Source organism: Haliaeetus leucocephalus, unplaced genomic scaffold, assembly GCF_000737465.1.
Source record: "Haliaeetus leucocephalus isolate CR32 unplaced genomic scaffold, Haliaeetus_leucocephalus-4.0 Scaffold273, whole genome shotgun sequence".
NCBI classification, from domain to species: Eukaryota; Metazoa; Chordata; class Aves; order Accipitriformes; family Accipitridae; genus Haliaeetus; species Haliaeetus leucocephalus.
The window spans coordinates 653331-677506 of NW_010972709.1; the positions used below are offsets into that span (position 1 = coordinate 653331).

General features: G+C 56.2%; 2 protein-coding genes across 5 annotated transcripts in view; one reads left to right on the plus strand and one right to left on the minus strand.

The window, feature by feature from the left end:
* RPRD1B (regulation of nuclear pre-mRNA domain containing 1B) overlaps window positions 1–1346 on the plus strand; it is a 28220-nt gene extending 26874 nt beyond the window's left edge. For both annotated transcript variants that reach the window (XM_010569368.1, XM_010569367.1), the window contains exon 7: window positions 38–1346. In XM_010569368.1, the coding sequence (XP_010567670.1) occupies window positions 38–187 (150 nt within the window). In that variant the 3' untranslated portion in view covers window positions 188–1346. The remainder of the gene's footprint in view (window positions 1–37) is intronic.
* A 10047-nt stretch (window positions 1347–11393) lies between these two features.
* On the minus strand, window positions 11394–21866 carry TGM2 (transglutaminase 2). 3 transcript variants are annotated; one of them, XM_010569369.1, is made up of 10 exons: window positions 21691–21866; window positions 18964–19206; window positions 17700–17818; window positions 16679–16807; window positions 15907–16087; window positions 14757–14892; window positions 14525–14628; window positions 14163–14402; window positions 13729–14001; window positions 11394–12274 (listed from the first exon to the last, which is right to left on the minus strand). In XM_010569369.1, the coding sequence occupies exons 1-10, from the start codon at window positions 21803–21805 to the stop codon at window positions 12057–12059; spliced, it is 1758 nt and encodes a 585-aa protein (XP_010567671.1). In that variant the 5' UTR covers window positions 21806–21866; the 3' UTR covers window positions 11394–12056. The 3 variants fall into 3 exon arrangements, with proteins under 3 accessions (XP_010567671.1, XP_010567674.1, XP_010567672.1); XM_010569372.1 differs by having other exon boundaries at window positions 12182–12370; XM_010569370.1 differs by lacking the exon at window positions 11394–12274 and adding an exon at window positions 12948–13239.
* Window positions 21867–24176: the final 2310 nt, after the last annotated feature.

Below are 24176 nucleotides of genomic sequence, written 5' to 3' on the forward strand. Positions count from 1 at the left end.
TGTGCTTAATCTTCGTTCTCTTGTCTCTTTCCCTCAGGAATATAAACAGAAGCTTGCTCGGGTAACCCAGGTCCGCAAGGAGCTGAAATCCCACATCCAGAGCCTTCCAGATCTGTCACTGCTGCCCAATGTCACAGGAGGTCTGGCACCTCTGCCGTCTGCTGGTGACCTGTTTTCAACAGACTAGAACAAATGGTGTCCCCCAGTTTCCATTATTACCAGCAGAAGTAAGAAGACTCTGGTGTTGACTGGAAATCCAGTCTTCCAAGATCAACAGTAGGAAGGAACTTGCAGACCCTGCTTTCAACCTCTTGGCTGCTCATGCTCACCCTCTCTCTGTGTACATGGGCTCACGTTGAGGGGAGGAAGAAGAGCGAGTCTTTGTGAGCTCTAAAGGGAGGGGATAGTCCAGATAGGCAAACTTTTCTCATATTTTTCCATACTCTTTAGTTGCTGTTTGCTCTTAGCACTTGTTACCCCCAACAAAAGTCATGAGAATCATGTACATACATACCTGGAAAGTTTCAAAGAAAGGTTGACCATATAACATTTTTCCCCTGTAAAAGCATTGTATTATTTCTGAATAAGTCTTGTCTGGTTTAGCTGGGTTTCTGAACCTCATCTCTGAGAGCAGTAGAGTGGCTGGTGGGCTTGGGGGAGGGGGGTGGTGGGGGTGGTGTACGCAGGTACTGTACCATGTCAGTGTAAGAAGGCATCTACTGAGCAGTGGTGCAGAGAAATATTTTTCTTAAATCTACAGTTCCTCGTGCTGTTGTGGGACTGACATGAACATACTTCCTATTTGGCATGTACATAAATTGAAACTCACCACAGGCAATAAAAATAAGCAGCTTTTCTTTGTGAATTAGACATAGCTTCATAATTTACACACTGCTGAGCGATGCAGAACTGGATATTACCTAAATGAGAGTGGAAGTAAATTTTGTTCTAGCTACCTTAGATTTATACCACATTTTTCCTCTTCATTATACAAAATTAGATGGTCACAGAAGCTTTGGTGTAACGAACTGAGAGGTTGGAGTGGTGTATTGCAACTGTTGATATCCCTGTGACAGGCACTGTCTGATCTACTCTCAGGATGGTTACATTAAAAATACTATTCTATAAATTCTCTCCATAGCTTTAGTGAAGCTATTTGATGCACAGAAGTTAAATGTGGTATAAATATTTATTTATATAGAAAATAGACCCATATATATGCACATATCCTGTATGCACATGTATCATGTCCATGCATGTAGATATTAGAAGGATGTACTTAATTTTGTGTCACAGATTATTGTGAGTTGATTTTTATAATCAGGAAAAGTAAAAAAAAAAAAAAAGGAGGAAAGAAGGCAAATTTAAAATACTCTTAATTCCATTATTTTGCTAGCTAATGTTTTAGGTGCCATGGATGTAGTTACACTTCAGTTTGTGTGTTAGGTCTAACAAGCTGGACTGATCACTGAAAACCATTCCAATTTGGATAACAATTCTGTTTAAATTTAGCGCCTCTCACTATAAAACATTTTAAGTTTCTGGAAACACTTGATCTGATAATACAGGTTTTGTAACACAGAGGCTGAAATTAGTTGAAGTGATGTGCTGTGTTCGTGCCTCCCTATAGTCTTAAGCTGCTGTTGTCAAAGACATGAGAGGAAACCTACCTACAGAAATGCAAAGCTTGTTCTGCGTCCTCATTAATTTATTTTACAGGGTATTCAGTAGCCTATTCAGCATTCAGTTAAATAATACAGCATTCTTTGGTCATTAAGTTGTTAAAAAGCTCATGTCCTTTTCTTACTGAGGCTTCATTTTGTCCTTTTTTTAAAACTCCTTGCACCCTTACTGCCCAGCCAAGAAATCTGTTTTTTCTCTTAGTTTACAGGAACTTTTCCAGTGGCAGAACTGTTCTTTCCATGAATTGGTTTGATTGTACAGCCTTTTATGGTCCAAACATTATTTAGATAAAGCACTGTACGTTCTCTCTGCTTTTGCCAAAAATGAAAAACAAAAAAACCCCCACCAAACCTCAAAAACTCAAACCAAAAGACTCATTTCTATCCTGTCTCAGCTCATGGAGTTACCCTGAAGCTGTTTTAACTAATAATGATTTTGAACATTGACTGAATGTGTATCCATTATAGGACAAAAAAAGCTGTCTAAAAAAAAACCTGATGTAGACAAATGTGTTGACATCTCACGCTGTTTTGGGCAGATCTTCTGTGAGAGAGTTGTATGTTGGTTGTTTTTTTTTGTTTTGTTTTAATTGAAATGTTTTGATTTCTTTTTTTTCCAAATATATGTGTGTGTTTTATTTTGCTTAATTTAAATGAAGTCTTGTGGTTTTTAATTTTATTTGTTTTACTTTTTGGGCAAAGGGCATCTGGTGAACTGGGTGACGTTCTTTTAAGGTTAAACAGATTTCCCCAAGGTGTGTCTTTTTTTAACAAAAGCTTAAATCTGTATATTAATTGATTTAGGAATTAATTTAGACATATAGGCTGCCATTTGTGACAGCAGTATATTCTGAAATGTCTCATAGATATCTATTTTTGAATAAAGAGGGTGTCGTTGAATAGTAGTGGTTTTACTGTTTTTTCCACAATGCAGGTGTTGCTCTGGCACACCATAGGTTTTGTTTTGGGGTTTTTGCCCTCTGAAGTCAGAGGCAGTGACTGCTGAATGGTCCTTACGTTAGAGTTTGTAGATGTAGACTATCATTTGAGTGTGTCAAGTTACAGGCATGCTTCCTGACAGCTTATAAGCCAAATCAATATGCAAGTTTCTCAGATGATTACTGCAACGAACAAGAATAAAATACGTTCCCCTGCACTAATGTCTGATTTGAGGGGTACAAGGTACAGAAGGCTACCTTCTTAATTCATAAATTAAAGTTACATGGAGGACATGTAAATAATTACTCTTAAAAAAGTACAAAGAAACAAACAAAAGCCAAACCTGGAAGCCAGGAAACTGGCTTTCCTGTACAAGCATCAAGAGCTGCTGTTTCAGCAGGGTCTGTGACACTGCGTAATCAAAGCCTTTCTGCTTTAGAGGCAGGGGGTCTTCACATCTTACTGGGTGTTAATTCTCTTAATTCTCTTAGAGGTTTGGGGCAGGGAGGTTTAGGGGGTTCTTCACTCCAATTAACTACTCTGCAATGGTCTCTTTGGGCAAACTTCATGATTGTTTCATATGCCTTGGAGAGTATCTGTAAAGCTGCTTACATTTTTATACCAATTGACAAATCTTTCATGAAAGAGACTATATTTAGTACTACTTTCATAAAGGGCTTGCAGAAGTTTGATATACAGTTTTCTGTGAGCAGGAGGGAGTCTGATGTAATTCCTTCCAGTGAAAAGCCACCTTTGTATCGTGTTTGTAGGAACTAGAGTGAGGTTTTCAAAGGCATAAAATGTGACTAGGTACTGGATGTCCTTTCTTGCCTTTGAGAATCTGGGGGTTTTTTGGTCGATTTTGGTTTTTTGGTGTGGTGTTTTTTTTTTTTTTTTTAAGAACTGAAACAAATGCCTCCAAAAATATTTGACTGTTATGCAGCTTTCTATGCAGTTAACTACTTCAGTGCACTGGTGTGTGTTCCCTTCACTCTTTGCTGTGAAGGGTATTGCTGTATAACGAACTAATGTTGGCTTATGTGTCGTAGAACGTAAGAACTCGATCCTAGTTAACTAACATGTAAGTCTGTAAGGTCACAGGTTATAATGGCGATGACAAAGCAAGGCTGGCATAGCCTCAGAGCAGTGGAGGCTTTCTGTGGAGGTGGTGAGCAGTTGTGCTGCCAGGCGCCCAATGTCTCGCCCCAGGGCGAGATTGCTGTGGGCTTAGTCCAGTTGTTGCCTCGGCCAAGTGTTGATACGTTCCCTCGTCAGTTCTAAACTTTATGTACGTTTAAGATTAGATAGAAAAAGTATAAAACGCACCTCGTGCCATCTGAAAAAAACCAAACAGCCTTGTAAAACATGTGAATGAAATGTCACCATAGATGCTGTGATGGTCTGGTAGTGGAGTGAGACTGGGACATGGTGTTTGCCGGTGATTTCGCTTGCTTTTAAGGAAGTGCCACAGGCACCCGCTGTCTTTTTCCTGTTTGAACTTTGCTGTGGTTTGTAAGGTTGGGGCTCACCAAGTTTCCTAGGGCTAGTTGTATTTTGGAGATTTTTGGATAAACAAGCAAGGAAAATGAGCCAGAAGAACTGGGAAGCTTGGGAAGCCTTGGAGGTTCGGTATTGCTGCGGTACAAAGATAAAGGTTTTTGCATTAGCGCTAAAAGTATTGGGTTTGTACCACCTTAGAAAGTAAATTCTTGTCTCCATAGGCGAGTAATATGCAAGTGAAGTTTGAATCGGTGGTTTATAAAGCAGAAGGATAAAAATGTTCCTGTTAAAATATGGCAAGTAAAGAGTCTCAGACTGACAGCTTTGTGGTACAGGAAATACCGGGGGTGGTTTCACAGCGCAGGAGGCTGTTTGATGGACGACGGGGAGGGTTGGGGGTGGAGGAAGCTGGCGCAGTTGAGCAGCACCTGATTTGGAAAGGAAGAATCAAAGTTTGAGGTTTTGTGTATCTGCAGGCTTAGATTTTGCAGCTTTATGCTTGCTGTGAGAGTGTCTAGGATGTGCCGGGGAGGGCCCCTGTGCTGGTCAACACGCTGAGCCTGCGGGGAGGCTTGGTGAGGTGTCCAGCTCAGGGCTTCTCTAGCAAGTCCAAGAAACAAATAAGCTTCTTTCAGGGCTTATATTGTGAAAAGAAAGGTCTTGTGGAAAGAGGATTGAAAAGAAATGGGTGTGAATTACAAAGTAAATGCCTTTGTGTCTTCTAGAGAGCTGCTGCAGCCTTTCCTTTCTCCTTCCTTCCCCTTTTTTTCCACTTGCAGGAATAGTGTGAAAAGTCTGCTGGAAGGCAACAGTAGGTGGAAAATGGTTTCTTTATTTGTATTTTCAGTAGAGGCTTCCCACAGCACCATTTAGCAAGAAGTTTAATAAAGGCTAATACCCTACCAAGCCTCCGCATATGCTAGAGCAGATGAAACTTCATGGTTATGCTGGTCCAGAATGCAGGAGGCTTTTAATGCAGGAGCCTCCGAGGCCCTGACGGAGGGGATCAGTGCTCCCGACTGTAAAATGCCCAGCGCAGGTAGACAGAACAGCGATGCAAAGGGTGGGAGACAAGGCGTGGAGGTGGGCTTCACCCACGGAGAGAGTGGCAGCACTGGGAATATCCCGTGCTTGGCATCCCCTTGTTCTTGTTACTGAACTGCCCGGCTTCTGCTGCGCAAATCAATGAAGCAGCCGTTCCAGTGAGATGATGGGACATCTGCCACTCTAATTGCCACAGCAGATGACAATCATCTACTCCGCTGCAGTCATCAAATACGGTTTTTGAGGTATTTTGTGTGCTGTCCAGGCGATGGAGGCTGAAGTGTGTATTAATATAGAACACCCAGTTGTGTTCTCCCTGCATCTGCCTCCTGTATTTTCTGGCACACAGTTAACTATGAAACAGTTTTCTTCACCTAAAACTGTAAGTGTCTTCACAGGTTTTCTGATGCTCTGGGGTGAGAGAAGCTTAATATTTGTCTTGGGAGATTGAGTAGCTTCAGATAGGTCTTTTGTTTTGATCAGCTGCACTGCCAGCAGCAGTGGGAAAAACACAGAATCTCCTCTCGGCATCCCTTTGGCTGTGTTGCTGTGGCTGTTCTAGGGTTTGCAGAGGAACCTGGTGGTGAAGCGCTGCAGATACCCCTGCCCAGACGTGGCAGCAAGCCGCTGGGGCCACTTCTCTTGCATCCCTCAGCAGGTAGGAAGCCAGCCAGGGAGGCTCCATGGGATCAGCCAGTGTGGGTTCCAGCAGTGCAGCCCTGGGAGGGAGATGTTTAAGGTAAACAAGCACTTTGGGACAGAAGTACCCACCGAGCACACAGCAGCCTGAGGTGCAGGCGTTTTGCAGCCCCATCGAGCCTGGACCCTTGAAAGTGGTTGCAAAATATGCGTCTCAGGGTTTTCCTCCGCTCAGGGATTTGATGTGGTACTGCAGTCCGGCTGGCTCACTGTGGTCAAGTGTCGTGCTGCTGCTGTAATGAGTCAGTGTGAGAACTAATAATAAATCATAAGCAGATTTAGGGTCTTGTTTTTTCTTTCTCGGAAGAGAGAAGTGGCTGATGGAAAGCACACCCATCTGCTGCAAGCGCCTGGCTGGCTCTCGCCAGTCTCCTTACTGGTTTGTCTGTGTAAGTCCAGCCCAGGGGACCTGCCCTGTGGAGCAGAGGAGAGCCGGGACCGAAACCACAGGGCTGGGCTGGGCTGGTGGGCTGTTCCCTCCTGGGAGCTGTGTGAAGGGTTCAGGCAGGCACAGAAGGACTGTCTGAGTTGTAACTCTACTTGATGGCCATGCTGAAAGAAGTGTCTCTCTGTGGTGTCTCCTGTACCTCCCATGGCCTTGGAAAAAGGGGTGGCTTCCCACAGGAGCTCTTGCTGTCTGGGTTTTATTACATGTTTTTCTCTCACTGCTTGCTGGTGCCTCAGGTGTCCCGTCAGTTCAGTGATTGTTAAAACGTGTCCGAGTTTGCGGAGAAGGAAGGAGAGCTTTGGAGAGGCAGTGGGATTTGAAAATCTCACAGAATCGCACTTGTGCACACTGATTTATGGTAGTTTGTTCTAGTCTTGATCCATCAATGAAGGTAAGTTAAAGGTCCTCAAGTCTAAAATGAGTTTATAGTCACTTCCTGGCAAGTCAGCATCTCTGGCAAGCTGAGATGTATTAATAACCTCTCCTCTACATGTAAACTGTCTCACGTTGCTTTGGCACCTGGGCTAATGCTGTATTACAAATTCTCCCATGCAATGGATGCTGTAAATATTTAATTTATAATTTATTACTTGCATGGCAACAGTGCCAAAGAGTCTCATGGATGTAGCACAGTACAGCGTTTGGAGAGCCAGGGATGCGTGCAGGGAAGCTGTTCCCAAGCTATGGCAGCCAACGGTGCCTGTTCTGCCCGGCAAAGGCCCCGCAGCGGCTGCAGGATCGGTCACGCTGTTCTCGCAGTCCTTAAAGGATGACTAAGAAGGTATGTGGGGCAAACACTCGTGGGCTTGACGGAGGTGCCTTAAGTAATTGCTTGGGCTCTGCAAACAGTCTGGAAGGGGTGGTGGTTGCTGGAGAATGGGGGAGAAACCAGCCCTAAACAGAGCCAAACCCCAGAGCCAAACTGTAAATGCAGCATTTGGAGTCTCTTATGAGCTTGTTTCTTGTCAAAGCAGCCTTGCTCTGCCAGGCCTCAGATGGATGGGAGTGACCTTCAGAAATAGCTGTGCTAATGGTTATTTTATCAGGACCCAGCTTCGAACCAGAGGAGCTGCCGGTTATTTTTAAACCAGGCATTGAGCAGCTTGAAGCCTGGCTCAGCAGAGCTGCGTGTAACAAATGCTCTTTAAAGTAAGGCTGTGCATCATCGCTGGCTCTGAGGAATGTTCCTGACAAGGGAAGGCAGCGCCGGGTTCACGCTGTTAACTCCTTCGGGCACCGCAGCTCCTTGATGGCTGGCTGTGCTCCTGGGACTTGTGTCTCGGGGGTTGATGCTGCCAGAGCTGGGGGCCGGCGTGGTCCCCACCGCTCGCCCTCCTGGCTGCAGGAGGAGGAGAGAGTCCCCATCCCCGTCTCTCCTGGAGCTTCTGTCCTGTTCGCACGTGGCGGGGTGGGTATACTCAGCTTCCAACTGTCAGGAGAGCTGCTTATGGCAGCTCCTCAGCCCTCCCGTGGGCCGGACCCTTCCTCCCCTCCGGCGTCCCCACTGCAGCCCCACAGTGGTCCCAGCTGCATTCTCTGGTCGCATTTGAGAAAAGCGGGACGGAGAGATGTGGTGGTTAAACCTCCACAAGGTAAGGGGAGAAGGATCGCATGGCCATCCTGGAGGGTTGTCTTGAAAGATTTTGGCAGCCAAATAACCCGCTGCCACGCACGAAGCCGGAGCCTGACAGCGTCCTCCTCAGCCCCTTGGCTGGAGCAGAAGCCGAGGCTGCTGCCTGACCCCAGGGCCAGGATGGAGCACGGGCAGCTCCTGCCAGTCCTCCCGTGGGGCGAGCAGAGCCAGGGCACTGGGATGTCTGGCCGTGGACCCCCTGCCAGGCTCGGGAGAGGCGAGCAGCTGTGCCTAGAACTGCACATGGAGATTTTGTCTTGCCTTCAACAGAAAGGGAAGCTGGAGGACAGGTTGTCCTGGGTAGGAAATGCTCCCAGCTCCCCATCCACCCCGGATCGCAGCCAGGACCGGAGACCCCGACAGCTGCCGGCAGTGTCGGGGTGACTGGGACCAGCCGGGTGTGAGCTCACCTAGCGGGGTCCCCTTGTGCTACAGACTGTCCCCCCATTCGGGCCGGTGGTGCCTGGGCCGGGTGCATCCCCTCTGCCTGGGGCTGCTGTGGATTTGGGAACCCTTGGCTGCAGCAGGAGACCACCAGTTCTGTAATGGCTTTTCTGGTGTTTGTTTAACAAGGGCAGGGAGGCTCCCACGATGGTCATGGGGAGAAAGCAGGAGGGTCGTGTTCTGGTGTGAGAAGTGCTTGTCTTCAGCAGTGCCTTAACCTGTCCCAGGCTTGAGACAAATCCCTGCCCTCCTCCTGCATCCCTGCGCTCAGCCACCCCTTTTCCCTTGCTCCCAGGTTGGGTTTCTTGTGCTTGGGCTGCTGGCCTGCACTTTCTCCAGCTGCGCTGGCAGCTGCCCGTGGGCAGCCCTGACAAGAGCCTGTGTGTGCAAAATCTGTTCGTTTCGTTTCCTGTACGGATTTTCTCTCCTGGTCTTTGTGCACAGTCGCAGCACCGTGCCATTCCTGCTATGGGAGAAACACTCTGGGAATGTATGGCATCCACGTTAGCCTCTGCGGCTGCACTGCATTGGAGGCTGAGCGCAGGTTTACCCCGTGCCATGGCTGCTGCTGAGTTGTGCTGTGGGACTGGGGGAGCCGTGGGGGTCACCGCTCTTTATGGGTACAACCCCTGAGCTGCAGAGCACCCCGAGAATGCTGGGCTGTGCCGGCTCTGTGGCTCAGGGTGGAGGGAGGTGGCTGAAGTGGAGCCGACAGCATGGCTTTAGTGCAGCAAAGTGTTGGCCACAGCAATAAATCCACAGCTTCAGTGCTGGGCTGGGGGTGAAACTTGACCACCCCCCCCCCACTCAGGCGCTGGGCGAGGAGCTGCTGGGCGCCTCTGTTTGGAGAGGATGCTCAAGAAGAGCCGGGATGGCTTTAAAAGTGAAAAATAGAGTTTTTATTCAGTGCTTGCATAGTTAATTCATGTCAAGGAAACATCCTGTCCCTCACTGCACAGTGTTTGCAGTGACAGGAATGGTTATCAAAGCAAATACCCTGCTTTACCTATGCAGTAGGGTTATATGCAGTATGTATTTCTATATAAATAGGTTTGTTATATACGTATATAGCATATGAACAGCTTTGTGCTCACAGTATACAATCTTTTCTCTACCAAACTGTGTTCAGAGAATTGCAACGGCATGCGTGAGCACAGCTGAGGTGCAGTCGGTGCTGGAGAAGGTTGTTCGGCTGTTTGGTCTATGAAATGGGCGCTGCGGCCCGGGGCTGTCAGTGCTGCAGAAAGAGGAGGGGGCTGGCCGCTGCCTGGCTGTGCTGGGCTTGGGGGGGCTCTGGGGGTCCCTGCTGCACCCAGGCAGGGGGACAGGCAGGACGGGGACGTTTCCACCCCGCGGGGCAAGGGAAAGGCGGTGAAGCGAGCGGCTGGTGCAGGGAGCCTCCGAAAGCCCCCGGCTCCCCTCGCTTCTCTCCCTGCAGCATCGAGCGCTCCCAGGGGGGGAGCGTGGTACCAGGGCCGCCACGTCGGGGTCAGGCTGGGCTTCGGCAGTCGTCCTTCCACGCGCTGCTGGGACCGTCTTGGGCTAAAGCGAGTAGGGGGCCGGTGAGCCCCCCGAGCAGGAGAGGAGGAGGCAGGGTCTCTGCGGCGGGGGGGGCGGCCACCACGGTGGCCGCTCACTTGGGCTGGGGGGCGATGATGACGTTGCGGTGGCCCTTCACCCCCGTCAGCTTGTCGCTCTCGAAGTCCACCACCAGCTTGCGCAGTCCCGACTGGCGCGGCACGAAATCCAGCCTGACCTTGGCCTCCGCGTGTGGCTCCACAGGCTCCTCGCTGGCGGAAGGCAGGGGGGTCAGTGGGGCGGCCCCTCTCCCTCCCCGTGCCCAGGACCCTGGGCAGCAGGGACCCCCCCATGGCATAGCCGAGCCCCCCCATCCCCAGCGAGGCGTGGGGCAGAGATGCTCCGAGCCCCTGTGCCCCACAGGGACCAGCACGGCCCCAGCTCCCGCTGTGCCCATAGCAGAGTCGGACCCCAGAGCAGCCCTCCCTGGGGGGCTCCGGGCACAAAAATACCCCCCTGCCCTGCTCCCAACGGCCGGGTGAAAGGCGAAAAAGCTCTTACAGCTCCTTGGTCTGCTGCCCATTGGTGAGGCCGGCGCCCTCCACCACGAACACGCAGTTGTTCAGGGGGGCTGCGAGGGGGTTCACCAGGCTCATCTCCGCCACCAGCTTCCGATTCTGCATCGGCTCCCCTAAAATCTGCAAGCAGGAGGGGTTGGAGCCCCAGCACCGCCATGCCTGGGGGTGACGGTGCTCCCCCTTGCTCTGAGCCTGGCAGGTCCCTGGGGATGCAGCCCTACTCAGCAATGCAGGACCTGCTGCCCAATCCCTGCCGTGGTGGGGTTGCCCCAGCCCCAGGGCTCGGGTCCCTGGGAGCAATCCCCCAGGGCAATTGCAGCAACCTCCTGTCAATGGGAAATGTCCCCCCCAAACCCATCCGGGACAGGGCGCTGGGCCCTTACCCTGATCTTGATCTCCGGATTCTGGATGTAGACATCCCGGACTGCCACAACCACATTGCCGGTCTGGTACTCGGTGAGGAGAGCCACCACCTTGATGAGGTTGTCCTGGGTCAAGCTCTCCCCATACTTCTCGTACAGGATGCGCAGGGGCACGCTATTCTCTGGAAGGGGAAGCAGAGCAGGGTCAGGCCCCCTCCCCAACCCAGTGGCCCTGTGCTGGCACCCAGCTGCTGCTGGGATGGTCTGGGCTCTCCAGGAGCTTCTCCAGGTGCTTTGCAAGGATGGGAAAGTCTCAGGGGAGCTGGGAGTCCCGCAGCACTGGGAGTACCCCTGCGGGGAAGGGGTACCGTGGGGTGGGCATGGCACCGTGAGCCCACAAACAAGCCTGCGCTGGGAGGTGTCAGTCCTAATCGCTTCCCAAAGAAAACAGGTTATAGTTAGCTGTCATCAACCCCCAAATGAGCTGCAGACACCTGCCCTGTGCCCAGCTGGGTCCTTGGGGTCCTGGGTGCTGGTGCTCCCACCCACGCAGGGAAGCAGGGCTGCGAGTGCCCGGCTTGGGGCAGCGGGCAGGGACCCCACAGCCCGGCCAGGGTTCCAACACCCAGCGCCAGACGTGACAGTCAGAGCGCAGGAAGGGGAAGGAGCCGCGTGTCAGGGCAGGACCCTGGGGATGCGCCAGCACCGGGGTCCCAGAGGGGCTTCGCCAGCCCTTGGCAGCCGGTGCTGGTGGCGGGAGGCAGCCCGGCTTCCCGGCAGCTGCCCTCGCTCAGCTCTGAGCGTGATTTATCCCAAAGCCAGTTAGGGACTGGGCTGTCTTGTGCTGAGGGTGGGAAGGAGGCTGAAGGCAACCAGCTGTGGAGCTGTCTTGAGGAAGGACCCCAGGGAGGCCGTGACCACTGGAAGCAAAGCCTGGCGTTCCCGTGGCAGGACGTGAAGTGCTGCAGCACCGGCTGGGGCTGCAGGGAGAGGGACGGGCTCAGCACCGCTCCAGCTGGGATCCCTGCACCGGCACAGAGTGCAGGGGTTCCCTGAAGGCTGCAGGCTGGGAAGTCCTGGGGTCTATATTCCCAGGCAGGAGCTGGGGGGAGAAGCTTCAGGAGCTCGTAATTAAAGCTTCAGAGAAAATGATGTTGAATTAACTTGTGGACAGGGATGTTAAAGACCCTAAAGGCCAGCGGGGCTCCTCTAGCAATGCACGGACCCCGCTGTCCCCGTCCGGCCCCGCAGAGCAGTTCTTGCAGGTGCTGGTACCTGCCGGTGCCGACACCGTGGGGAGGGGGTGCCAGCGTGAGCAAAGGCAGTGTCCTGCTTCCCTTTGCAGCAGCGACAGCGGGCACATTCGTTATTCCCTTCGGGCAGCTCAAGAAATAGCACAGTGCTGAGTGCTGCATTTGTTACGGGTCCTGTTAGGAGACCAGATCTTGGCATAGATTAAAAATTAGGCCATTCCAGGACAGCAGATGTATTACGTTTCCAAGCCCTGAAGGGTCTGTAGAAAACTGACATAAATCAAAACTCTTGTTTAATTACCAGGCGATAACGCTAATTTGTAACAAAGGCAAACGAAGGTTCAGCCAGCCCGCACCAGGAGAGCTCTGTGGCGAAACGCCTGCCCAAGGAGGAGATGCTGAGAGCTTCAGCGCTGCTGTGACCAGCCTGGCCGACAAAACCCAGGGCTGTCTGCTTCCCCCCAGCCTGGGACCGTGCTATTGGAGCTGACCCGGGGTCAGTCCTGCTCTCCCTGCCTGTGGGAAAATCCTGCCAGAGACACCAGCCTAGCCCAGCTCCGGCTTGCAAAGCGGAGGCGTGTGGAAGAGCAAGAGAGGGATGGACACGAGTGCAACAGAGTGCCCTGGGGACGACAGCCTTGGGACGCACACAGCTTGCTCCCTCGGCATGACGGATTCAACAGCAGTAACTTTTGTCCTGCTCTAAATGCCTTTCCAACCCCCTGCCTGAGCAATGTTCCTTATCCTTTCATCAAAGATTAAAAATCCCCAGTGGTAGATAAATAAGGAGGCAGCCCTGAAGGAGGCATTGCTCACTGAGCAGCCTTGTGATGGAGCTGCAGCTCGCATGAGCCCCCACCAGCCTGGGGCTTTGCCCACCAAGGCAGTTGCTGGTGAACGGTGGTGACGCGGCACAGGGCTGCCGGATGGATAAACGCCCCGGCACCTGCTCTGGGTGCCGGCTGTCCCTACTGCCCAGCCCCAGGCCATGCTTTAACACGGCCGTTACTGCACGGGATTAAACAGAAACCTCCAATTGCTGCCCTATGCCAGCCCAGAGTGTGCTGACCTGATGAACCGGTGGTGGTGGTACAACCGGAGGGGATACAACAACCCCTGCAGTGCTGGGCAGTGCCAAGCTGGAGAAGCAAAGATGGGGAAGGCTAAAAGTGAAACCTGGCCCTTGGCTTACACCGTGTTTTTAGGGAGGCTGGTGCTGACCCCCAGGTCCTGAGCGGGGCTGAGGGGCTCTGTGCAAGCCTGCAGCCCTTCCCACTGGTCCCATCTCCCTGTGCCAACCTTATCCTCAGCGGGATAAGCCCAGCTCTTACTGCTGCTCAACTGTCGTGTGTGCGGAGACGGTGGCTGTGACCAGGGTTTCCCCTCTGGAAAGCTGTCGGTGCAAAGCCTGGAGCTGGTGGCAGTGGCTCTCTCCCACTGCCTGCGAGGGCTGCCCTGGCCCCTGACCAGCACGGTGGTGCTCTGGTGGGGGGACCCAGCCCCAGCCCTCGCCCTGGCACCGTAGCCTCACTGCAGACCCCGGAGACGCAGTTGAACACGGGAAAATTGCTGACCTGACCCCAGCCCTCACCCAAGCATCCTCTCCTCGCTGCCAGCGGGTCTCTTACCTGCCCGGGGCGCGAGGGTGACGTTCAGCAGGTCCTTCATGCCGCACTGGGGCCCGACGGTGCCGTTGTAGCTGGCGGTTCGAGCGCACAGCATGAGCCTGCAGACTCGCTCTATGTCTGTGTTGTTGTTGATGACGGCAAAGACGTCAAAGTCGCAGCCATTGTTTGCGCCCTCCGACAGCTTGATCTTGAGGTGCAGCCCCTCGTCCTCCTGCCTGAGAGAGCTCTTCTCGTGCTCTGCCTTCGCAAACACGTCTCTCTCCTTTTCAGACCCTGCGGTGCATGAAGAAAACCTGTGTTTCCCAGAAGGACGTGGTCTGGGCTGCTTTGCCCTTATCCCCGGAGCCCTCCTGGTGCAGTTGCTGCATTAATTAATCGTTTCCCAACAGACACCCCCACCCCGGGGTGTCTCTGCCCCCACTGCTGCCCCGTACCCTCCGGGTACTTGTAGGTGTGGGTGATGTCCTCCCTGCTGTCCTTGCCCACGGTCTTGGTGCTGATGTTCTTCCCCACAACCGAGGAGTGGGTGCTCTTCTTCCGCGATCCGTCGCGCTGCACCACCCAGTACACGACGTCGGCGTTCACCTCCGCGAAGACGAAGGGGATGTCGTACTTCAGCTGCAGGTCGCCCTCCTTGATGGCTTTGACGGGGGCTGGCCCGCAGCAGAAAACCCCTGCAAGGGAGCGGAGATGCCATCACCACCCGGGGTTCAGCCACCGCGGGGGCAAGACGCTGTCGTGGCGAGGGCAGACCCTGCCGGGTCAGGACAGAGTGCCTGCACGGTGCGCGCCGTACCCTCGCTCTTCTCCTGGGGTGTCGGGTCCAGCGCCTGCCAGCCATCGTAGCCGGCTGCCAGGTCCGGACGGGCCATCCAGGACTCTACCCAGCAATGGAAGTTCCTGCAAGAGAAGCCAGGACATCGTGGCCTCAGCCTCTCCCAGTGCCCGCTGGGCTCCGGGGAAGGGCTGGAGAAGGGACAAACGCTGCCCCGGGGGTGGGCAGGCTGGGGTCCCGCCGTGCCGCTCACCAGATCATGTCCTTGGAGCGCTGCTCCTGCTCCCCCGTCTCGCTGAGGTAGCGGTCGATGACCAGGTTGCCGTTGGTGTCGTGGGCCGAGTTGTAGTTGGTCACCACCCGGCTGGGGATCCCCAGGCACCGCAAGACTGCGGGGAGGCAGGGCAGGGTGAGACGGGGGTCCCGGCACTGGGGGTCCCAGGCTTGCCCGGCTCCCATCCCGGGCAGTCCCAGGTTTGCACAGCCCCGGGTTTGCACAGCTCCCATCCCATGGAGCCCCAGGTTTGCACGGCTCCTGCCCCTCCCTTTTCCCCTCAAAGGGGTGCCTGGGGACTGGTCCCCAGGACAGGCTGGTTCCTGCAGTCGCTGTGGGACTCGGCGTGCCGCGGGCGAGATGGGTGGCACGCGGCACTGACAGTCGGCTGGGTTTTGATACTGCAGTAGAAAAAAGGCACAAAAGTGGCTGCGAGTGCTTTTGAGGGAGTGCATGGGCAGCAGTGCGCTGCAACCTCTTATTTAATCTCACAGCTGCCTTTTACTGCGAGCAGAGCTCCCTGGGGAACAGGGAGGTAGTTATAACGCTTCAAAGGAAGGCTATAAACTTCTGTGAGTCGCAGAAAAATCCACTTTAGTTTTCTGCTATTTCTCTTCTCTAAAAAGGATCTCGTATATCTGTGATATATAAATGCACACGCGCACTCATGCAACCCCTCAAGTGCAGCGTTTTTCTCAGGACGAAACTGCGCAAGTGTGCAAACGTGCTTCCCAACAGAAGCGAGCCTGGAATTCTTCTTCTCTTTTGCCCCAGCCCGACTGCCCCGGTGGCAGTGAAATTATTTTGGTCTCAGTGGATTCATGACCTTATTGCAAACTTGACCTTAAAGCCACTTTCCTTCCTGTGCTGAGCATCCAGTCCCTCCCCCTCTGCCTGGCCTGGGGGCAGCACTAATTGAAAAGCCAGAGCCCTTTTCTATCATTTTTTCCCTCCATTTCCTGACAAATTAGAATAACAGAGAGCTTAATTGCTAAGCAATCATTCCAGGCTGATTGTAATCAGCCCTAGCAGTTCTCTCCTGCTGCAGCACTGGGAGCAGTGCAGAGGGCCCGGGTGGGGGGATACGGGTGGCCCCATCCTGCAGGGAAGGGGAGACGTCTGCTCTCACCGGTACACGCCACGGCAGCGAAGACCCAGCACTGGCCATACTTGACTGGCTGGCAGCCAAAGTCCTTCCACCTCTTGAGAATATCCACGCTCCCGATCCAGGCCATCGGGCTCATCCCATCTTCGTAATGGTTGTCCCACCGCCCTGCCAGCACCCCGCGGTCCTCGTCGTTACAATTTACCTGTGGCATGACAAGAGGAGGCTGGTGAGGGAGGGAAAGTGCCTTTCCCCAGCTCACACGTGCTGTCACACTCATGAGCCATCCTGGAGCCGTGCAAGAGCACACTGGGATGCAGGCGGGTGCACTCTTGCACTGCAACCACCTGCATCCCGGCGTGCTGGGGACGCACAGGTGAGAGAGCGGGTGGATGGAGAGGCCATAATTGGGATGCGCTAATTGGGGAAGGATTTTAGAAACATGTCCTCCTGCCTGGGATTTTGGGTATGATTATGACCTGCAGCAGTCAGCGAGGAGCAAAGGTTGCTCCTGGGATGACGCGTGCTCACCTCTGCTATTTCTTTCCTCTTAAAAGAATCTTATATATATGTGATATAAGAGCAATAGCAGGAAAGGTTGTAACGGGGATGCGAAACACCCCGGGGAAGGAAACTAGTGTAACTGGAGGGGGAATGGCAAATGCCACCTCTCTGTCACAGCTGTAGTTGCGAGCTATAGCTGGGGGGGCGTTTGCACCCCAGGGAACGTGGGGTGTTGGGGAGCCTGGGGACACCCTGCTGGGCACGCTGGTGGCCAAAACCCTGCAGGACTCACCATGGCGCTCACCACCCTGCCGATGTACACAGGGTCGTTGCGGCGGGAGCAATCCCTATTCTGGTCCCTCAGGAATTTGGGGTTTGTGTCCAGCAGATTGAGGCAGATGGACAAGATGTCATCCTCGAACTGGTGCAGAGCGGGGAGAAAAGGTGCGTGAGGTCCCCACGGCGCACGGGGGCTCTCCCGCCTCCGTCCTCCCTCCCTGGCTCACCACGATGCCCCGCAAGCGAAGCTGCCGGGCACACGGGGGTCACGCAGCCCCGGGGTCCCCTCCCCAAGCCAGCACCCGCTGAGTGACTTTCCCTGGTTCGTGCCACCGCAACGAGGGGCTGACGCTGCGGCCGGCGGAGGTTCAGCCTGGGAAGCCCAAGGGCGAGCTCCCGCCCTCGCGCCGGGGCCGGATCCTGCTTCCTGCAGCCGCCGCTGCGCAGGGGTCAGGCACGGACCTGACCTCCGGGGAAAACCACCTATTTCCCATCACCAGGTGAGTCACAGCCTTTCCCCGAACTGAGACGCGGATCCTGCAGGGGCCACGCGCACCCTTGCTCCCGCCGGCTCCGCAGCCCCTCCGGAACAGCCCGGAGCTCGAGGAGGGCGGCCAGGGCTCCCCCGGCACTGGAGCCCAGCGCGGCGGTGGGGGGCTGCGGCTCGGGGCACGGGCGCTGCCTTATCGGCATGGCCAGCACGGTGCCGGGGAGCGCGTTATCGGGCACCGGCTCCCGGCGCAGCGTGGCCACCCCGATTAGGGGCGCGCGCCCCTGGGGCCCCCGGGAGCCGTGCAGGAACGCTCCCTTCGCTCTGCCACGCTTCGAAGTCAGCACGTTCCCCTCTTGGAAAGGAGATCTTGGTTGGTTTGTAGCACGGTCGCGTGGCAGGGCCGGATCCTCCCCAAGGTGCTGGCTGCATTCGGGGTGCATGTTTTCGGGCGCACACGGGGCACCAGTCCCCGTGCCCTGCGGCACCAGGGCTGCACGGGCTGGGCTCGGCCGGGGGTCCTGGGGGTCCCTGCCCCGCTCACCTGGCCGAAGTTCCAGGGGGTGGAGGTGATGTAGTCGCAGGCGCCCTGGTAGATGAGTCCCTGCTGGGACAGCACATACTCGCCGCGCTCATCCTCATCTCGGAGGAAAACCGTGTCCTCTGCGGGGAGAGAAAGAGATGGGGACGGGGCTCTGCCCCGCACCCACCGGCCCTGCTTAGGGTTCCCCCTCCCCAGGGATGGATCTGGTGAGAAATGAGGCAACAGGGGCTTGGAACTGCTCCCATCTGAAAAAACTGTTGGAGAATTTCAACCCAGTTTGATTTGAGCTGATGGGAAGTTTTCAGCGGGCCTGGGGTTTTCCATTCTTTCTCATTTCTCTCTTTCTTTCCTCCCTTTTGCTTTATGGAGTTAGGTCTTTTCCCAGGAGGGAAAACCTCCCTGGTGGGAGAAACAAGCAGTGGGAACTGGGAGAGATCACAGCTGAAGCCATTTTGCTCACACAGCAGTTACTGCTGGAAAAATCACTCTTTACTGGAAAAGTTTTCAGAAAAAAACCCAACACATGCATCTCCAGACTAGCGCTCGGCAGAGCCCTGGGTGAGTGAAGCTTCCCAATGCCCCTTATCTTGGTGGAGCCAGCACCGAGCGTTTGGGATTCAGGAAATTGGCCAGTTTGGCCCAGTTCTGGCTGGGTGGAGCTGGGAGCGGGGCAGCACAGGACTGCTCCTCGGGGCAGAGGAAGGATGTGGATAGATAAAAATCTCAGCTGTTGTTTGCCCAGGATCGTTAAAACCCTGCAGCACTGAGCCTCCCTTCTCTGTCAGGCTGCCCAAATTTCACTGGGACAGTAACGTCCCTGGGAGCACCCAGAGCTCGTCCCTGAGCCAACAGCGGGTGTGGGAGGGGCTGGCCAGATGGGGGCAATGAGGAGCAATTAGGGGGTAATTAGGGGCTTTTCCGCTGCCCAGCAGGCTGGGAGCTGCTGTTGCTGCTTAGGGCTTCGCACCAGTACCACAGAGGTGAGCTCCCGTGGGGCACCGTGCGGTGGGGGCAGCCTGGAAGGGGTATTGGGTGTTTGGGGTGCTGACAGAGGGGCTGCGTATGTCCTGGGGTGGGGGATGGTGCTCGTGGCCCTGACCTGCTGTGGGGTCTGTGTGGAGGTGGAAGCAAAGTGTGGATTTCTGCTTAGATCTCAGCTCAGGACAGGGCTTGGGGCACCTGGGGTCTGTCCTGGCAGAGCTGGGGGGTGGCTTGTGCTCACCTTGCCTGGGAACCCCAGGTCTAGGGAAGGTGAAAGCCTCACCTGGGTGCCAGGCGTTAAAGAGCAGAACGAAGTGCCCGATGCGGTAGCTGGTGCCCTGGTAGCCGGTGGAGGTCTCCAGCGTCAGGCTGTAGCGGCCGATGCAGGCGCTGGTTGGGGAGCAGAGCGAGACGGAGAGGGAATTCCCATCCTGCTGCTGGACCACGGCGCTCCAGCCCGATTCCTCGGGGAAATCGGTCACGGCAAAGTGGGACCTGGTTCCCGACGTCTCGATGGGGCAGGGTCCTGCCAAGAAGGAGCGTGTCAGCTCTCCTGGTGCTTTAGGGGTCCTGGGAGCCCCACTCCCGGGGGGCTGTGCCAAGGGGACCTGCCCTGCAAGCTCCCCGCAGTGTTCCCGCGCCCTCTGCCCTGCGGTGGCTGCCTGGACCTCAGCTCTTGTAACCCAGGAATGTTTGCTGTTTGGTTTGTGGGGTATTGGGGGTGTGGGGCAGCCCAGCCGTGGGAAGCTCAGACACGTCCCTTGCTGTTTGGGAAGGAGCAGGAGGGAGGCACTCGCCCCACGGGCGCCCCAGGGCCAGGAGAGCGGAGGGGGTGCTCGCCCCAGGGCCATGTCTTCTCCCCTCAGCTGCGCCCACTCTTGCCTCCGCTTGGAGCGGAGCTGCCGAGTCCCCGTGCCCGTGTAGCTCCATCCTGCCACAGCCCATGGCGCGGGGGCCCCAGCCGTGAACCGCAGAGCCCCCATTGCCGGGGTGCTCTGGGCAGGAGCCCTGCTATGTGTGTGCAGCCTCAGGCGTTGCTGCAAACATCCCACGATTAGCCATTACATCAGTGGCCACGGCGCTCGAGCCGAGGACAGCGTGATCCCTGCCGGCCCCTCCGAGCTTGCAGCCGTGTCCAAGCCACCTGCGCCCAGCCGGCTCCAAGCACCGCTCCTCTGGGGAGCTGTGATGCCCGGCCCCGGCCAAGCGTGGCTCCGCGGTGATGCCGGTGCCTGGGCAGGGTTGGCTGGCAGCCGGGGCAGTGGTGCTGCTGTGGTCTGCTCCCCCGCCACCCCTGCCAGGAGCACAGCCCAGGGCTGGTCCCCTGCCAGCCTTCGCCCGCAGCGTGGGCAGGACGCCAGGCGAATCGCCAAAAATACTCATGAACTCATGAGAGTGACACAGTTTCTCCTTTCTGTCCTTTCAGGGAGGCTGGGTTGAGCTAACCCTGTCCTTTTGGCAAGGGTCAGCCTGGCCCTGCCGTGGGGACAGGCAGCCACGGGAGCCTGCCTCATCCTCCTCCTCCCTGCCTGCAAAGCCTGCAGCATCCCCCCACACCCCAGGCGCCTGAGCAGAGCTCTTCAAACACGGCCACTTTAAAAATACAGGCTCTATTCTTACACGGAGCCGTTCCCCTCTTTCCTGCGGGAGGTGGTAGGTGGCCTCAGCAGCTTTGCTGTCCTGGGGGGGACACACAGGTCGGGCAGCCCCTGCCCTGACAGGGCTGTGGGTCCAGCCCCACTGAGGGACAGGCTGGGGCCACCTCCAGTGGGGTGGCATGGTCACGCGCCTTTGCGAGAGCCGAAGTGTCTTTGTGAGAGCTGAAGCACCTTTGCCCTTTTTCTGCAAGCTCCAGGGCTGCATTCCAGCCCGATGGCAGCCGCCGCCAGCCTGTGCCTTTGTCCCAGGAGGCTGCGCCGTGGGGCTTCGCCTCGCTTGCAAAACCAGCCTGGAATTGCCTGGGATGCAGCACGACTTTATAGAAACCCGGCAAGTTTGAGGGTGGACCCCCTGCCATGGCTGCCTTGGGACTGGGGGGGGGGGGGGCAATGAGGGAGCTGGGTTTGTGTTTGTCACCCCATGGCAGGATTGGAGTTTTGGGGGGGGGGGAAGAAAAAGAGCGTTATACAGCGCAAGGAAACCCGAGTGCAGTTTCACTTTGAATTCTAGCCTGGTTGACTCAGCAGGATGCTGCAGTCCCAAAATAACTCTTGCCCAAGAAATAGCTTCCTCACCCTTCGCTCTGAGCTGGTGGGGGCCGAGCCCCTGCCCTGTGCCCAGCTCTGGCTGCAGGAGTGACGTCCCCATCCCCGCTGTTCCCGGCGGGCTCTCGCCAGGGCCGCAGCAGCAGGATAAGTCCCCGGCAAGGAGCCACAGGAACCTGCCAGATGCTGCGCCCAGCTCCCGTGTACCAGCTCCGGCACCGCTCGGGGGGGGGCTGCGGTGGGGCTGTGCGCTGGGGAGGCTCAGTGGGAACGTTTCCTTTCTCCAGGGTTTGCGTTTCCTGAGCAAACCCTGCTCCAGGGATGTCCGAGTGATGGAGGAGGGGGAGAGCAGGGGCGGCTGGGTAAAAATACCATCTGCGAAAGTGCTGTGAAACCCTCCGGCTGAAAAGATTCACTTTTGCTGATGTTTCTCAGAAGGGCAAGAGACTTGGGTGGGTTCCCCGGCCACAGCCAAGGCACTTCCCAGTGAGCCGGCAGCTCTGGCACGTCCCTGAGTCTGGCTTGGGCATGGGAGGAAGAGGAGGCGGTGGCTTTTTGTTTTCTTTCTTTATCGCTTCCCTTCAGCTCTCATTACGGGGCCGTGTTTCTACCTTTTCTCTCTGTCTTGGTGTAAAAGCTGTGCACAGCACCAGCCTCTGCCGGGAGGGGACGGGACACGTTCGGGGACTGCGTGCGACGGGGCACTGCCACGTGAGCACGGGGTGAGCCCTGGAGCAGGGGCAGAGGGCAGCTCGCCCTGCGGCAGGCAGGCGCTCGCTCGGGGCGTAGGGCACGGCGGCACTCACCCGTCTCGACATTGAAGGCGAGTTTGTCCACCCCCTCCTCGTAGCCCCTGCCCGAGAAGCACAGGGTGATGGTGAAGGGCTGCCCCCGCCGCACCACCAGCTGCTGGCCGCTCATCTCCACCGTCCGGTGCTCCCGGCTGTTGCGATCGCACTGCAGGTCCCATTTCTCCAGCACCAGATCTGCAAAGGCAGCAGCATGTACAGCTCTCCCTTCTGCCGCGCGTTCCCGGCCCCAAGGTGCGGCCGTGCCCCACGTCTGTAATTGCTATTATCTCCACCCCGAGCCCTGGGTTTCTGGACCTTGGTGCCGGGGTTTGGCAGCCTCCTCTGCCCAAGCCGCCCTGTCCTTCCCCCGGTGTGCCCGGCACAGCCCTGGGTGCTGCAGCCGTGCCAGGCTCTGAGCATCCCTCCTGGAGGGGTCTGTAGGCTGGGCTCGCAATTGTGGGCTGTGAGCCCGCCGGGGCAGAGGCAGCGGTCCTGCAGCCAGCCGGCAGCCAAGCTTGCAGCAAAGTGCTGCCCTCCTGACCAAGCTCTCTGCTGTATTTCTTGTGCTGTGGTGCTGCCTTCCACGGTATCACCATGGAGGAAGGGCACCGTGTGCTGCCAGGGCTGCACCAGGTCCACGGCTTACGGCATCCAGCACTGGAGCAAAGCCCAGCGCTCATCTCCGCTTTCTGGGAGGCGTGGGGCCCATCGGCCGGGGACTGCTGTCTGTGTGCCCCCACCCCGAATGAGCACCGCTGAGCCTGGAGAATGCCAGGGATGTTTCTGTGCCTCAGCCAGGCCGAGGGCAGCTCTCCGGCAGCTTTACTGCTCCGCGGCTGCTGACAAATTGGTGAGACTGACCGTAAATTCGGTGACAAAGAGGGTGTCTGATTCCCTGGCCTCGGGCGCTCTGCCTCCCAGCCCAGGCAGGGCTGTGTGCTGGAGCAGCCGGCGGCCGAGTCCCTGCCGCGCTGGAGCAATGCGATATCATTCATCATCGCTCAAGGCCGGTGACCCTTGCGTGCTCTGCCGACTGATGGGTTAGTTGCCAGAATAAGCAAAAGTGTTTAGCGCAGGAGAGCATGCAGTGAGCTTGGCGCCAGCCAGGGACCAAGGCAGTTCAGAGGGGCGATGCTCAGCTCGCCTCCCCCATACCATGGCTCTCCCTGGCTGTGCCCTTCCCAGTGCCAACATTAGTGGTCACTGATGCCTCCTTGGGCCAGTGCCAGATGGAAACAGCTGACCCTGAGCTCGCTGTTCCCACACCTAAATGGAAATCCTGCTCCTGGCTCTCCAGGCATGGGGACCGTGCGGCATGCAGCCCGGAGAGGCGGTTGGGCTCATCACTGGTCCCCACCACACTGCAAGAGCTGCTGCAACAGCTAAAACTGTCCACAAATAAGGGCAACATCCCTCCAGCTGGTCTACTGGGACCCTGGAGCAGGGACAGAGCACAGAAAGGTCCTTTCCCTTGCCACCTCTCCCTTTGTAAGCAGAAGCATAGCTCTGTGCTACGTACAGCACATGAACTGTGTGAGCGTGAACCTCGCTGACAGCCGACCTTCTTGCATGTAAGTGTGTTAAGAGAGCAGCACTGGGGCTTCTCCTTGTCGCAGTCACCCAGGGTTATTGTCCGCAGCGGATTTAGCAAAAAGCAGATTTTTCAAAGCATGGGTGCCTCTTCCCAAACTGATCAGTGCCAAGAGACGGGCATGCAGGCGGCAGCGGCGTCCCAGGCAGCACCACACAGGAGCAAGAGCTGCCCGGTGTGTAGTGGCTCAGCTTCATGCTGGGAGCTGGCGGTGCCTGTGTCAGTGCCCAACCCGAGGGACCTGTATTGGTATCGCTGCTGTGGTGCCGGGAGCCCGGTGAGCCGGGGCAGCCCGTGGCACTGCTGGGCACCGGAGCAGAGCGATGCCGTCTCACCCAGGGGACTGTGTGCCCATTGGTATCGCACAGTCCCGTTTCCTGGGACTTTGGAGACAGCTCTGTGGGAGGCAAGGGGTTGTCTTTGTCCCCTGCCAAGCTCAGAAAAGCCACCTGCGTGGAAGGATTTCTGAAGGCCAGAAGCATTACTTCTGACTGAGCCTCCAGAAATCCTCCTTAAACCAGGGTGGGACGTAGGCACATGTTCCTAGTCCAGCTGTCAACGCTCTTCTCCGAGAGCACTGGAAGCTTTAAATAGCACCAAACTTCATTCTGTAAACACCGGCGGCTCCCCGGCCAGCGGAGAGCCCTGCAGCTGCGGCGGGGGCACGGGACGAGGACGGACCCCGCACGAACCCCCGCTCTCCTCGTCGCCGCCACCTCCGGTTCGCTCCTTCGCGTTCCCCATCGCCCTTCGGTCTACCGGGACTGCGGTGAGCCGGCTCTTGGGCCGGCTGGCAGGAAAGCGACCGGGCGGGCGGTTAATGGCCGCAGGTGCCGCCGAGCCCCGGCGGAGGGAACGCTTTGCTCCCGGGTGACCCCCGGGACGGTGGCGGGGGGAGCTCCGGGGGGGG